General features: G+C 48.4%; 1 protein-coding gene across 5 annotated transcripts in view; it reads left to right on the top strand.

Moving 5' to 3' along the window:
- The first annotated feature begins 8211 nt into the window (after positions 1–8211).
- The window catches only part of LOC142488370 (uncharacterized), a 42441-nt gene continuing 35530 nt past the window's right edge, over positions 8212–15122 (top strand). For 2 of the 5 annotated variants that reach the window (XR_012799401.1, XM_075588814.1), the window contains exons 1-2: positions 12941–13327; positions 14740–14837. Coding sequence is in view for 4 of the 5 variants with exons in the window: in XM_075588814.1 (XP_075444929.1) it covers positions 14819–14837 (19 nt within the window). In the remaining variant the exon portion in view is untranslated. Of the gene's footprint in view, positions 8376–11734; positions 11817–12940; positions 13328–14739; positions 14838–15122 lie in introns of those variants that run through there. The other 3 variants (XM_075588816.1, XM_075588817.1, XM_075588815.1) reach the window with 3 other exon arrangements.

Below are 15122 nucleotides of genomic sequence, written 5' to 3'. Positions count from 1 at the left end.
TCTAGTTACAGACCCCGTTTTGTTGAAATCCCCTGCCAAGATTATACTGCCTTCCGCCCATTTATCAAGCGTTTGGAAAAAAGATGTGAAGAACTGGGGTTCTTCCTCACAATGTGCATAGACATTAGCTAGTGTTACTCTACAATTATCGATCAGGCATACCAGAATGGGGTATCTACCTTCCACGTCTTTTTTTATTTTCTCAACCTGAATGGATAGTTTATTATTGAACAAAATGGCAACGCCTTTTTTCTTTTCTTTTGCTGAGGCCAGCCAGAACTGTCTTTAGCTCTTATCAAGGTATCTAGGGCTGTTGCGCACGCTAAAGTACGTCTCCTGAAGGAACAGGACATCTGCTCTCCGTCTGTTAAAATCTGGGACTGTTAAAGCCCTTAACGTTCTGAGATATGAATATTACTGCCATATGTATGTGTATAGGGCCTCTACCGATATTGCTCACCCGTGTCCTGACCGGCCTCCACTGTCGACCGAGTCTTGCAAAACATCCTTGTTGTCTCTGCAGAGCTGGAGCACCTTATAAACCTCCATGTTGGGAACCTGGAGTGAGGGATGGAACACACGAGAGGGAAAACTGGAGACAAACATTCCTAACATACAAAAAAGGACCTTCTCTTGTCACTAGTGACCTGAGGTCCAATGCCCTGGGGTAACGCACCTTCCTCAGACCTTCCCTCCTTCTGGTCCAAGCACACAGACCCTCTTGAGGCCCATGACCCCTTGGGACTTGAGCAGGTTTATTTATTTATAAAATATTTTACCAGGAAGTAATACATTGAGAGTTACCTCTCATTTTCAAGTATGTCCTGGGCACAGAGTAAAACAAATAATACATGGTTACAAGTACAGTTACATAAATGAACAGGGTATACATTATATACAAGACATTGCGTGCACAGTTAGAGAAAATATATATTATGAGCGTATGAAACAGTTACAGACCAGATTAAAGTGTGAGACAGCCTTAGATTTGAAAGAACTTAAACTGGTGGTGGATATGAGAGTCTCTGGTAGGTTGTTCCAGTTTTGGGGTGCACGGAAGGAGAAGGAGGAACGTCCGGATACTTTGTTGAGCCTTGGGACCATGAATAGTCTTTTGGAGTCTGATCTCAGGTGATATGTGCTGCATGTGGTAGGGGTGAGGAGCTTGTTCAGGTAGCTGGGTAGCTTGCCCATGAAGAATTTAAAGGCAAGACAGGAAAGGTGAACTTTGCGCCTAGACTCTAGTGTTGACCAATCTAGTTCTTTGAGCATTTCGCAGTGATGTGTGTTGTAGTTGCATTGGAGAACAAAACGCTTTCTGACCAGGAGACTTAGGGAGGATTTGTTCCTGTAAAGTACCCCTAGTTTGGCATACAGTAGGTCTTGGTTGTCGGGGTATCAATGTGCATCCCGAATGTTAAGTGGGAGTCAAACCATAAGCCCAGGTATTTAAAACTAGTGACAGGTGTTAGGGTGGTGTTAGCATTGGTTCTAATCAGGAGCTCAGTCACTGGAAGCTTTACAAATTTAGTCTTGGTCCCAAATACCATTGTTACAGTCTTGTCAGTGTTTAAAAACAGTTTGTTTTGGGAAATCCAGTTTTCGAGTCTCAAAAAGTCAGACTGAAGTATGTGTTGAAGGTCAGAGAGGCTATGGCTGTGTGCATATAGGATTGTGTCATCTGCATACATGTGTATTGAGGCTTCCTTACAAGCTGTGGGAAGATCATTAATGAACACTGAGAAGAGTAGGGGCCCCAGAACAGAGCCTTGCGGAACACCACAGGTGATATCCAGGGGGTTGGAGTTAGAGCCTGAGATGGACACATGTTGGGATCTTCCTGATAGGTAGGACTGAAACCAGTTTAAAGCATGTTTCCCTATTCCAGAGCTCTGGAGTTTGTTAAGCAGGATAACATGATCAACTGTGTCAAAAGCCTTTGCAAAATCTAGGAATACTGCACCAGTGAGTTGTCCCCGTTCCAGTCCACACTGGATTTCATTGCAAACTTTTAGCAGGGTAGTTACAGTGGAGTGTTTGGGATGAAACCCAGACTGGAATTGGCTAGGGAAATTTGTCTTGGTGTTGAAATCGCTTAATTGGGAGTGGACACATTTTTCCATGACTTTGGATAGAATTGGGAGAAGTGAGATTGGCCTGTAGTTTGAGACAGTGTTTTTGTCCCCACTTTTGAAGATTGGGACAACTCTGGCAGTTTTCCAGGTCTTAGGGATATGGCCTGCAGACAGGATAGAGTTGACTATGGACGCAATTGGTTTGGCAATGGCTGGGGCACCAAGTCATAGGAACCTAGATTGTAGTAAGTCGGGTCCACATTGGCTGCTTAGTTTTAGTTTGAGGAGCTCTTGTGTAATCTCCTCTTCAGATACTGGGCTAAATTGAAAATTGTGGGCAGTGTTGGGAGGGGGTGGGACTGTAGGGATACTCCCAGGATGAGATTCATGTTTGGGGTTTGTGCTGCGTTTCGAAAATAAGTTAGTGGCACACCCCACAAAGTAATCATTGAATGCATTTGCAATGTCAGTGGGGGTTGTCAGAGTAATATCCCCCTTAGTGATATTACTTGGTTGTTGATGGTTAGGAGGCTGGAATATATTGTTGATAACCTTCCAGAAGTTAGCTGGGTTTGATGTATTTTGGTGGAGATTGTCAGAGTAATATTGTGCTTTTGCCTGCCTTGTTTGCCTTGTGCACATGTTCCGCATGCATCTGTAGTGATTGAGATCCTTGGTAGTGCCAGTTACTTTGTAGCTTTTCCACAAGGCATCCCTGAACTGGTAGAGTGCTATAAGGTCAGGTGTAACCCATGGAAGGTTTGCCCCCCGTACCCTTATTTTGCGTAGTGGAGCATGGGTATCGCAGAGTTTTAAGAACTCGGATTGGAAATAGTCGAGCACAGAATCGGGGTTGGGAATTAAATCGATTCTGTGCCATGGGCAGTTGGTAAGGTCATCCAGAAACTGTTGTGGGTTAAAGTTTTTAAATGTTCTAGTGAAGAGAACTTTAGGGCTTGAATGAGGCGGTTTAATTTTCCTTACACAGTACACTATTGCATGGTCACTGAAAATATCAGAAAGGATGCCAGAGGATTGGATTCTGCTGGAATTTGAGGAGAGAATCCAGTCTAGCAAGGAATGGTTATGCGATTTGAGGTTTATCCGTGTGGGTTGGGAAATGAGTTGTGATAGGTTAAGTGACTTGAGTTGTATCTGGATTTTGTGGTTTTTAGGGTCAAGGCAATTGAAGTTGAAATCCCCTAGAACTAGCAGCTCACTCTTCTCATTCAGAGAGGAAATGGAGCCAAGAAATTGGGTGATATCAGTCAAGGATTGTAGAGGGGCTTTAGGGGGGCGGTAGATGCCAGCAAGCAAGATGGGCTTAGAAAAGGAGAGGCAGATTTTGCCAACTAGAATTTCAAAAGAGGGTGGACTTGGTGGGCAATTTAACAGTTAAATTGTAAGGTGTCTGCAATATAAAATAACACCCCTCCTCCTCTCTTTGACCTATCTCTCCTAAAAATGGAGTATCCCTGAATGGCAATATTTGCATCAGGGGTTTTAGGGATAGCCATGTTTCTGTAAGAACGATGGCTTTGGGTTTATGCATAAGGCACCATGCTCTTAGTTCATCCAGTTTGGGCAGCAGGCTCCGGATGTTTATATGGGCGACAGATAGCCCTTTTTGGAATTTAAAGGTGGAATTCTCAGGGGCATGGGACAGATTTGAAATGGGAGGACTTGGGTTAGTTTCAATATCACCTGCTAAAGAGAGTAATAGTATGAGTAGAAATTTGGGTAGTTGTTTGTAAGTTGTAAATTTGTGGTGTTTTCCATTAGAGTGAGCAGTGGTTGGTGTGCTGGTTTTTAGAGTTCTCCACCAACATTCAGTAGATAGTGCAAGGCTTTTGAGTAGTCCAGGGTGTATGGTGATGTTGGGTGTGGGCCAGGATGGAGGAGTTTGTAGTGGATAGAGGGAGTAACATCTCCATGAGGCCAGGAGAAAGAAAAAAGTTAAAATACATAGCAGGTTCATGATGCCAGAGGTAGGCAGTGCTGCAAGGAGCTGTTGTGAGCAGAGTGAGTGTGTGCAGACTAAACAGCAGGTGTGTGCCTGTTCCTTGTCAAATGTTTAGCTGTATTGCAATGCTAGGGTCAATTCAGGGTTTCAGTGTATTGTGCAGTCAGTTTTGGGAGAGGCTGCAGTGAAAGAAGTTGTAAAGGGGTGGGGGGTTAAAATATGCAGGTTAACAAGCATGGGATCATAGTGTGATCTGAATAGCTTACCGTTTGTTTTCTTGAGTAAACGAGTGTGCAGTAGATCCAGTCCCCAGTCAAACTGTAGTCTAACTGTATTTATCACTTAAAAACCTCACTTTAAATGCCTCACTATCTAATGCCAATTGCAGTTCCTGCAGATTGCAGGAGAGGTGTTTGTTATATACAGCTTAAACAGTCACATGACCCTCCCCCTCCCCAATCAATCAGCTTGTTCCATTTGGTCAATTAACAGCACAGAGTTAAGAGGGGGAAAAAAAATCTTTTTAAATTCAAACATACTAACTTATATCAATTCTACAAGGCCAGATTCAGTCTTTTACACAGGATTTCAACATCAGGAACATACCTGTGAAGAGAATGCAATCAGATCCATGTCATATCAGCTGAGGTTATTGGTCTTGCATGAAGAGAGTGGGTATATTAACTATATATATATATATATATATATATATATATATATATAAAAAACAGAAGGAAAAAAGCTGCGCCTTACAGGAACATATAAACTATGTATGTCTATGTAAAAATATATCTATTGTATAACCTAATGATCTAAACAATAATGTGTAGGTATACAGACCTATAACCATAAGATAGGCCCATTACAAACATAAAACATATACACATGGAAAAAAAGCAATTGAAAGGATAAACCAGTCCTCAGATAGTTCCGATGATGAATATGGGTGCTGGTATGTAGGGTCTCCGGCAGCTCTCAATGTGGATCTACCACGTCCACAGGATATCTAAAAAGGAAAAGAGAGGAGAGAGCGCACGCCCATAGCGTATAAAAGTATATTTAATGAAGGGGAGGGGGGAGGGAGGGGTAAAAAACGCACTTACAAGAAGTACAATAAAATCAAGCATATGTGATAATAATCACCACCATCCGGTCTAACTGCAAGCTCTTGGGGCAGTCCCAGGCTCCGTTGGTGAAGGAGCAGCGTCTCAGCAGATTCCAGGACTGATGTAGGTCATCCGGTCAAAATGCAGACTTTGGGGGCATTCCCAGGCTCCGTTGGCAAATGAGCAGCGTACCAGCAGTGTCCCAGGGCTGGTGTGCTGTAAATAGTCCCAGACAAAAGTTCTGTATGGATAGTGCCTGCAGCACTAGCGCTAGGATCAATCCACTCCTGCGCTGGATGTAGACTTGAATGTCAGTGCGTCTGACGTCACGACGCTCCCTGACGCGTTTCGTCAGTCTCGGCTAACTTTTTCAAAGGGATAACGTGAGGGGGGGAGGTCCGGTTTTATATACACACTCCAATAAAGGTAATTGTTGAAAAAACGCCCCTACTCAGCTGCAATCATTATCCGTGCTACCAACACTATAGAATACATAATTACATTTAATGCAGATATTTACCCTGAAAGAATTTGGAGGAGATGATAAATTTAACATATACATACAATACAATGTCTATCATATTGTTCGCCAACGGAGCCTGGGAATGCCCCCAAAGTCTGCATTTTGACCGGATGACTTACATCATTCCTGGAAATCTGCTGAGACGCTGCTCCTTCACCAACGGAGCCTGGGACTGCCCCAAGAGCTTGCAGTTAGACCGGATGGTGGTGATTATTATCACATATGCTTGATTTTATTGTACTTCTTGTAAGTGCGTTTTTTACCCCTCCCTCCCCCCTCCCCTTCATTAAATATACTTTTATACGCTATGGGCGTGCGCTCTCTCCTCTTTTTTCCTTTTTAGATATCCTGTGGACGTGGTAGGTCCACACTGAGAGCTGCCGGAGACCCTACATACCAGTACCCTTATTCATCATCGGAACTATTTGAGGACTGGTTTATCCTTTCATTTGCTTTTTTTCATGTGTTGTTGTTGTATGTTTGTTATGGGCCTATCTTATGGTTATAGGTCTGTATACCTTTACAACATTGCTTAGACTATTTAGGTTATACATCAGATATTTCTACATAGACATACATAGTTTACATGTTCCTTTAAGGCGCAGCTTTTTTCCTTTTATATATATATATATATATATATATATATATTAACTGTAGTCTAACTGTATTTATCACCTAAAAACCTCAGAGAGGAGAGCAGAGGCCGGTCTGACTGCTGCTGCAGAGGGTGGTGGCAGGGTTAGTGACAGCGGAGCCTCAGCAGTGAGATCCAGAAGTGAGGTGGCTTTCCCCCCCAAACCAAGCTCCACATTGAAAGGTAGGACACACACACCACCACCCCCTGCGGCTGCTCCTCAGAGCTGGTGTTTGTGTCAGTGTATGGTCAGTGTCTCCGTGCAGGGTCAGTGTTTCAGTACAGGGTCAGTGTGTCAATGTCTCAGTGCAGAGTCAGTGTGTCAGTGCAGGGTCATTGCGTCAGGGTCAGTGTCTCAGTGCAGGGTCAGTGTGTCTCAGTGCAGGGTGAGTGTGTCAGGGTCAGTGTCAGTGCAGGATCAGTGTCAGTGCAGGGTCATGTGTGTCTCAGTGCAGGGTCAGTGTCAATGCAGGGTCAGTGTCTGTCCAGGGTCTGGGTCTGTCCAGGGTCTGGGTCTCTGCAGGATCAGGGTCTGTGCAGATCAGAGAGAGAATGGGGGGTAGAGAGAATGGAGGAGGGTGGAGAGAGAATAGAGGAGGGGATTGAGAGAGAGAAAATGGAGGAGCGGAGGAAGAGAGAGAGAATGGGGGGATTGGGAGAGAATAAGGGGAGGGGAGGGAAAGAATGGGGACGGAAGGGAGAGAGAATGGGGGGAGGAAGGGAGTGAAACTGGGGGGGGGAAGGGAGAGAGACTGGTGGGGGTGAGAGAAAATGGGGGGGGAGGGTGAGAGAAAATGGGGGAGGGGAGGGATAGAGGGAATCGATATAGGGAATGGGGGAGAAGTTAGAGAGAGAATGGGAAGAGGTAGAATGAATAATACAGCATCAATGGTGACACCATTAGATAAATATCATAATATTCATTTTTTAATAATGTAATTTGTTGTATTAATAATTTTGAGTGGTCGACAAATCACCAAAAAATCTACTTGCCGACCAAAAAAATCTACTCGCCCACCTAGTACCACACGTGTCCTGCTTGGGCCAATAGGAGCTCGCCACGATGTTAAATCCACTCGCCCGGGGCGTGCAAATGTATAGGTTTGTCGAACACTGATAATTTTTATGTGTCCCAGTTTTTCATTTTCAAAACCTGGTCACCCTATCCATTACTCCCGCTGCGCTTGGACCCCACAGGGGGTGTGGGGGGGGGGAGCCTACAGTTGCGGGCATGAACCCTCGACTGGGGTCCCGGCGTGGTGGGGGGGGGGCTGAGGTGGGGGAACATTTTGGGGGGTGTACAGGGCTTTGCCACGGCCCTACCTAGGACCAGCCAGGAACGGTCAAGAGGAGGGCACCGGCCCCCTAAGTAGTAACTGGGACCACCCCAGGGGCAGAGCAACTCCACCACAGCTAAAAAGCTGGGGGGAGAAAATCAGTTACTTAAAGACAAACATACACATATATAACCATGCCCTGCTAAAAATGCTCAAAATGATTCAAATGTAATCCAACCCCCCCTATCTCCCCACCTTCACGCCCACCTGTCCCCTCCCCCCACCTAACCCCCACCTGTCCCCCCACCCCACCCCCACCTGTCCCCTCCCCCCCTACCTCTCCTTACCACCTGTCCGCTCCCCCCACCTGTCCCCTCCCCCCCACCCTCCAACTCTCTCGCCCCCCCCCACCCCCCCACCTCTCTCTCCCCCACCCTCCCACCCCACACCTCTCTCAGCCCTCCCCCACCCCCCTCAGCCCTCCCCCACCTCTCTCCCTACCCCCCACCTCTCCCTCCCCCCCACCTCCACCTCCCTCCCCCCTACCCCCCTACCCCCCTACATCTCTCTCCCTCCCCCCCACCTCAGCTTGATTGTTTTATGTTTGTCTTCTGTTAAGTGTTTCATGTTGTTTGTCCCATTTTAACATTACGTATTACACTATTATTTTTCTTTGTTTCTGTCCCTATGTCACGGACCCCCGGACTGGAGATCTTCCAGTGATTGGAGCATTTGGATTATCTTCCCTTCCATCTGTTTGGACTCTATTAGGGACTTTGGACTCTTTTTGGGCGCTGGTTTGTATATGTTGTTTGTGTTCTCTCTGGTGTTGTTCTGCTAGTGTTCCTGGCTGCCCTGCACACATTGTGTTATTATTGTTAGTATTTTATTTTATTGCACGTAGCGCCTAAGCATTTTTCTTTGTGTTATCCTGTTTGTACCAGGACACGCCGGATCATGTACTTGGCCATGTCTGTCAGGCCTGAGGCATCGGCGTGTTGGTCACGTTCTGAGGTAGTTGCTGGGAGGGTTCATGCGGTTGCTTCTTCCTTGGCGTGAATGCGTGGTGACTACCGGTCGGTGTGAGGGGCTGTGTTTTCCCGCGTGGGTGTACTTGGATTGCGAGCCTGTTGTAGTGCATCCGTGTGCGCGCTGGCGTGTGCATCACTGTTGCAGCTGTGGCTATCCCAGGTAGCGTATAACCTTAAAGGAACAGCGTCTTCTCCACGTGGACCTAGCAAGTCTTCGGTGTCTGTGGTATCACTCCCGTCGTGTTGAGATGGTGAGCTGGTATTTACGCTGAAGAGGCTCCTCACATAGTCCTCAGTGCGTTGGACTGGATCCTCTGAGGCTATCCGTCTGTACGGTTGCTCCCCGCCATCCTGTTGCGCGGCTGCTTCTAGGACTTCAGCATGGGCTATGGCGGCGGCTTCCTTCTCTTGATTAATTGCCTCTAGTTCCGCATCAAATTCGGCTTTCCTACGCGAAGTGGTTGCGGCGACAGCAGTGGAGGTGGCAGTGGCGGTGGCTGTCTGCTCTTGCTCTTCTATGCGCACTCTCTCTGCCCTTATGGCTGCCTCTCTCCGACCATATTGGGCCCTGGCACGTGCGGCCTATGCGGTGGCTTGCGCCTCGGTAGCGCTTGCGCTGGACGCGTTAGATTGCGCTGATCTTGATGAATGCCTGGATGTGCTGGAGCGCTGTGATGCGGTCTCCAGCAAAATGTCTTTTCTCTTACTCTCGGCTTCCGTGATAGAGGTTCGCACGCGGCTGTCACGTGTCAAGTCAATATTATGCTGTAAGTCCCTTTCTTGCAGGTTTTCGCCGGTGTTAGCTTTGGCCAAGTAAGTGACATATGCCTCTGACAGCTCTTGGTAGCATGCGTGATCTATCTTTAATTGAGTTATTGCCTGCTCGAGCTGTTGTACATAATTGCCAGTGCCGGCGACATTGCGTATTCCGAGTGTGGTTGTTTCCCAGGCCTTCTCTAATTTAGCGCGGTGCACTTCAATGTCAGTTTCGTACTTTTCGCGTGCCTTTTGTGTCAGTGTGACTATCCGTTTAGGCCTTGCGCCTGCCTGTGCCCGTTACATTTGCGCAGCGGTCTCTGTATCTGAGTGGTTACTCTCCTGCGTGATGTCTGGTGAGGATCTGAGTTCTGCCATGTTGCAGGTGTGTGTAGGCCTTTAGCCAATGCGTGTGGCGTGTGGTCTGTTACCTGCGTCAGCGATGGATGACTGTCTCAGATAGTGCCGGTAGGTGTCCTGCAGCGGTAAGCATAGGGGTAGCTGTACTTACAGGTGTCCGGTGGCTCTGACCCGTGTCCTAGCGGGAGTTCGGTGGCGTGGCCCTGGTGGCGCTGGCCGTGGAACGTACGCAGGGTTAGGTGAGATGGTAATCCCTCACTGTGAAGCTGTGCAGAGGGTGGACTCAAAGACAGAAAAGAGCAATCAAAGTTGCACTGTTTGACTGCAGTGCTGGAGCCTTGAGTGTTGGTTGCAGGCTGTGTGCAGTGTAAGCTGCTTGCTTGTACTGCTACAGAAGTTGTGTAAGCTGCTTGCTTGTACTGCTGCAGGCTGTGTGAAGTGTAAACTGCTTGCTGTTTGTAAGGCCTGGGACCCGCTGCGCCCAGCGGCGCGGGCAGCTGCACGGGCTTTCCCCACCAGCAGGGGAATCCTCCCGAGCCGGTCCCGGTCCCCCCAGGCTACACAGCTGACTACACGCTGTGACGCGTCAGCCGCTACGGGATACAAGAGAATTGTGTTCCCTAGCTTCGACACGTCACGTGGTGTGACTGTGAGCCAATGAGGAGGGGAGGCTTCGGGAGGAGGAGAGGCTTCGGGGAGCGGGGAGGAGTGTGCAGGGAAAGTAGCGTGAGTGCCTGTCTGTGTGTGTGTCTGAGTGCGTGAGTGCCTGCCTCTGTCTGTGTGTGTATGAGTGCCTGTGTGTGTGTGAGAGTGCCTGCGTGTGTGTATGAGTGTCTGTGTGTGTGATCGGCACACTGTTTGCAGAAAGTGGAGTTCTCATTTCATAACGGATTCGCTGACAGCAGTTTCACCGGTGGAGAAAAAAAACTTTCAGTTTCTTTTAGCAGAAGCCCGAGCCCGTGGAGGGAGGGGGGGGGAGCGTAGCGGGTCCCTCCGCTCAAGCCACGCCCCCCCTCCCGCTCAAGCCTCCCACTCCCGCCCACCTCCCGCTCCGGCTCCCGCTCCCTACAGACCGCATATCGCGGTCTGTGTATGTCAGCGCCGCGCCTGTATGCAGTGCGGGCGCGCTGACTCTGGGAGCGGGGCCTTAGCCTAAGGCTTTTGCTGTAGAAAGTCTGTGCTTCTTTGGTATAAAGCCTGCTGCTCTGTCTGGGGTGCAGAGACTATTCTGTATAGCATAAGGGTTGCGAGTAGCTGTTCCTGTGTGTATCCCCAAGATGTCTAGGGCAGCGGTGCGCAAACTGTGGGGCGCGACTCCCAGGGGGGGCGCGACACTGCCGACGGGGGGCGCGGGGTTTACAGAGGCCCCGCGCGCTTCCCGAAGGCACTTAAATTAAGTGCCGGGGGAGCTGCAGGGCCTCTGTAAACCTAACTTACCGTAGCTCCGGCGGCTTCCTCCCTGTGTCGCCATGGCAACGCGGCGTCAAAATGACGCTGCGAGGTCATGTGACGTCACGTTGCTATGGCAACGTGACGTCATTACGCCGGAGCGCGGGTAAGTTGGGGTTGGGAGGGGGGCGCGGGAGTGAGGGGACAGCCGGCAGGGGGGCGCAGGGAAAAAAGATTGCGCACCCCTGGTCTAGGGTATGAATGAACCCAGCTAGCTTCAACTCAGCCCTCTTTGCACTGTATATTTTCTTCACTTTATTTAGGAAAGCAGCAATAAAAACAGACACTTGTGGATAATATGTTTGTGTTGGAAAGGTGTATCTCTGTGGATGCTTTGTAGTTAAGGGCAGGTGAAAAGAATTGGCCTTGCCATAGGGATGTAACATAAATGTACTCACTCTGCCAATGTCAGGAAGTAAAGACAGTGGGTACTGCTTGTGACACAGGGATAGGGGTCAGGCCAAACTAACTGTCAGCAGGGACAGGGTTGAAAGGGAAAGCCCATTAACTTGGAGGACTGGAGATGTTGCCAGGGCAACCAGGGGTGTGACAGACTGGAAGGAAAAAAGGCAACATACAGTAATGTATCCATTTCATCTGCACTGGGAGTGAAACTGCAAGGAAAGTAACATCCAAATACAGGTAGCTGGCAGAACTGCCAAGGAAATGGGGGGGGGGGGGGGGGGGCTGAAACAGAGAAGGCAGAAATGGGTATTTCTGTTCCATGACATGCAGAGATCAGTCAAGATCCGGACAGAGAGGGTGCCGGGAACAGTGCTACTTTGGACTAGGCCAGGATTGCCCCCTAGGTCCCAGATAGTTCCCCTCAGTCCCAATGGAAACTGTGAGCATTATGTACTGTAGGGAAAGGCCTCAGATAGGGACCTTTTCACAGTAGTAATAGTGTGAGATATGCTGCAGGATATTGCCTGAAGAGATGTGCAGCCTGTTGCAGGGGAGCCTACCAAGACTCCTTGATAGAGACTATTTACAGGGGTACACTCCAACGGGAACCCCCTTCAGAGGCATCCGCCTAAGGAGCCAACCCTAAACACCCCCCTTTTCTCCCCCCCCCCCTCCTCGTGAGAGGAGCAGCAGATTCCAGCGCGAAACCTCGTCGCGGATTCTCTGAGTCCCAAGTGTTGTCCTGGTCTGGACTGAGACCAGGAAGGTACTTTCCACGTGCACCAACGGGCCCCAAACACACAGGGAAGCGCGCTATCCCACACCCATCCTATGGGGAGGGATCAGCTTGTGCACTCAGGGGTTAAGTGCCCAGGCACTCCAGTACTTTGGTGTTTCCACCCGGGAGGTGTTGTTGTGGGGTGATATTCTGCTCGCTATGTTATGTTGATGGTGCATGCATAAGGTGTGTTCAGTAAATACCGTTCTTATATAAAGGTGTGTAATTATTGTGTATATCGGTTCCGGTGAGGGGCTTCTCCCACTACGCTGGGATCCCTCGCCAGTGGAGGCGCTGCATCAAGATATTAAGTATTCCTCAGGCTCCCAGTGGCAGAGGATCAGGATCAGGATCAGGGGGGGGGGGGGGGGGCAGAGGGGTGTTTTTTTTTTACAAGGGCTACATAAACATAAGGGGGAATGTAGTATTGCTGCTTTAAATGCAAATTGTGTCTGCACAGAACAAGCAGGGGATTTGTGAGCACAGGCAGAACATCACAGAAAGCAGGGGGGGGGGGGAGGGGAGGACACAGCTAGCAGGGGGATGGGACACAGGAGAGGGGAGGACACAGGAGAGAGGGGAGGACACAGCTAGCAGGGGGATGGGAGGGACACAGAAGGGAATATCTGGTTTACAGGAGAGATCCCAGTAAATATGAGGCGTCCCTTCCCCAGGTACAGACAGGGCTGTGTTATCATGCAAGGGAAATGAGCAGCTGATGAGGGGCAGATAAAGGCGGGGCAGAGGATAAACGGGGCAGTAACCCCCATAAGGGTAGTGGGACTGTCCTCTTCTCCTACACAATAGGAAGCTTCAGACATTCATTAGCTGCTCACATCCCGGCCTCCTGAGACCTGCAGTCTGGGCAAATAGCCACTAATGTACTGGGCAGCAGGGGACTGGGACCAGTGAGGGAGGAATACAGGGAGTAATCACAGGCCGGCAGGACTCCCTCACAAGCAGCAGCAAGGTAATCATCAGAATATATTAATATATCTGCTTAATCCCTATTTATGATCTATAACACACACAGTTATGGTGGGTAAAAAAGTGACAAAAACCCTCCACTGTAAAGCATATAGCAAATGGAAATATTACTGTGTGCTGATTTGCATGTCTTAGACAGGTCTGCAGCCCCGCCTCTCACCATTATCCCCAGCACAGGGGGGCGCAAACTTTTTTCCCTGCGCCCCCCTGACGGCTGTCCACTCACTCCCGCGCTCCCCCCCCCCCCCCCCCCAACACCAACTTACCCGCGCTCTGGCGTAATGACGTCACGTTGCCATAGCAACGTGACGTCACATGACCTCGCAGCGTCATTTTGACGCAGCGTTGCCATGGCGCCGCAGGGAGGAAGCCGCCGGAGCCACGGTAAGTTAGGTTTACAGAGGCCCTGCAGCTCCCCCGGCACTTAATTTAAGTGCCTTCGGGAAGCGCGCGGGGCCTCTGTAAACCCCGCGCCCCCCCGCCGGCAGTGTCGCGCCCCCCCTGGGGGTCGCGCCCCACAGTTTGCGCACCGCTGACCCAGCACAAACTGTATCCATTTTGGCTTTATTTTTGTTAAATAAATCATGACACTGTGTAATATGTCATGTGTTGTTGTTCATCTGAGGTTGTATTTACCTAATTTTAAGACCTGCTAAGGAACAGATGATTGTTATTATGTCCTGATATGTAAAACCATAGAATTCAAAGAGGGTGTACTTTCTTTTTCACACCACTGTACTACTCATTTTAGGGACCCTGCAGAGAGAGAAGTGGGTCAGCTCGATGGCTGTGTGTATTAACCCTTGTCACATACACAAGTCACAGGCTCACTAGTGTGTCATGTGTGACAACTGATAAGAAAATGAGACGATAAGGGGGTGAGGCGATCAAACCCCTATTTAATATGGTGAAAAGTGGGGTCAGGTTAGAGGGAGTTACTGCACTGTTCTGCATTGCCCACTTCTCACTGTATAAAATAATAGAGAGACGGTGTCAGTATGGAACAGAACTGCTGGACCGGAGAGCGTATCGGGAGCTTTTATCAAAGTCTCTCTAACGCCAAACTGGAGCACCAGATTTATCTGCTTCTTTTTATTCATAGTATAGAACTGGACAGTATATTAATTTGTTGCACTAAAATGACTTTGCTATTCTTATGGCTATTGATCTCTGACTTTTTTTACTACATGATTGCGTTACATAATCCTACACCACTGATGCATTTCGCACTGTTTTAAATTAAGTTCCTGTTTGAGGATGGACCATATGTTTGTTTAGGTGCCTCTAACTTTTGGGTTGTTTTTGTGTTAAAAATCTTAGGTTTGAAAGCTTATACTAAATTCTGTAAATCTGTCCAATAAAACAAAACATTTCTTCTGTTTCTTTTTTATACAGACACAGCTGATATCCAACAAATATAAATCAAGGAACCTCATATCTCAGCACCTCCAGAGGAGCGCTGCTCACTACCAGCATGGATCCAAACGTGTTAAGTGAGTAGAGGAGCTATTTTGGTGGCTTTCAATCTGCGAGGGAATATCTGGTATATTGCAGTTATGCGATTTGAACACCCAAACTAATCTTGTATAAACCCCTAACTTTCACGGCTCCACTAGGGTGTCACATCAGAATAATCCATAAGGTAAATGCTCAGTCTCTCAGCCATATAGATGGTGCGGGCCGGGCATGGATGAAAATGTGGAATACAAACGGCTCTTTTATAAACCAAAGTATGTTTTTGAACACAGTTCATAAACACGTCACATAGATATACACAG

Source organism: Ascaphus truei, chromosome 2 (assembly GCF_040206685.1).
Source record: "Ascaphus truei isolate aAscTru1 chromosome 2, aAscTru1.hap1, whole genome shotgun sequence".
NCBI lineage: Eukaryota > Metazoa > Chordata > Amphibia > Anura > Ascaphidae > Ascaphus > Ascaphus truei.
Note: the sequence above shows the minus strand (reverse complement) of the source record. Positions and strands in the feature narration are given on the sequence as shown.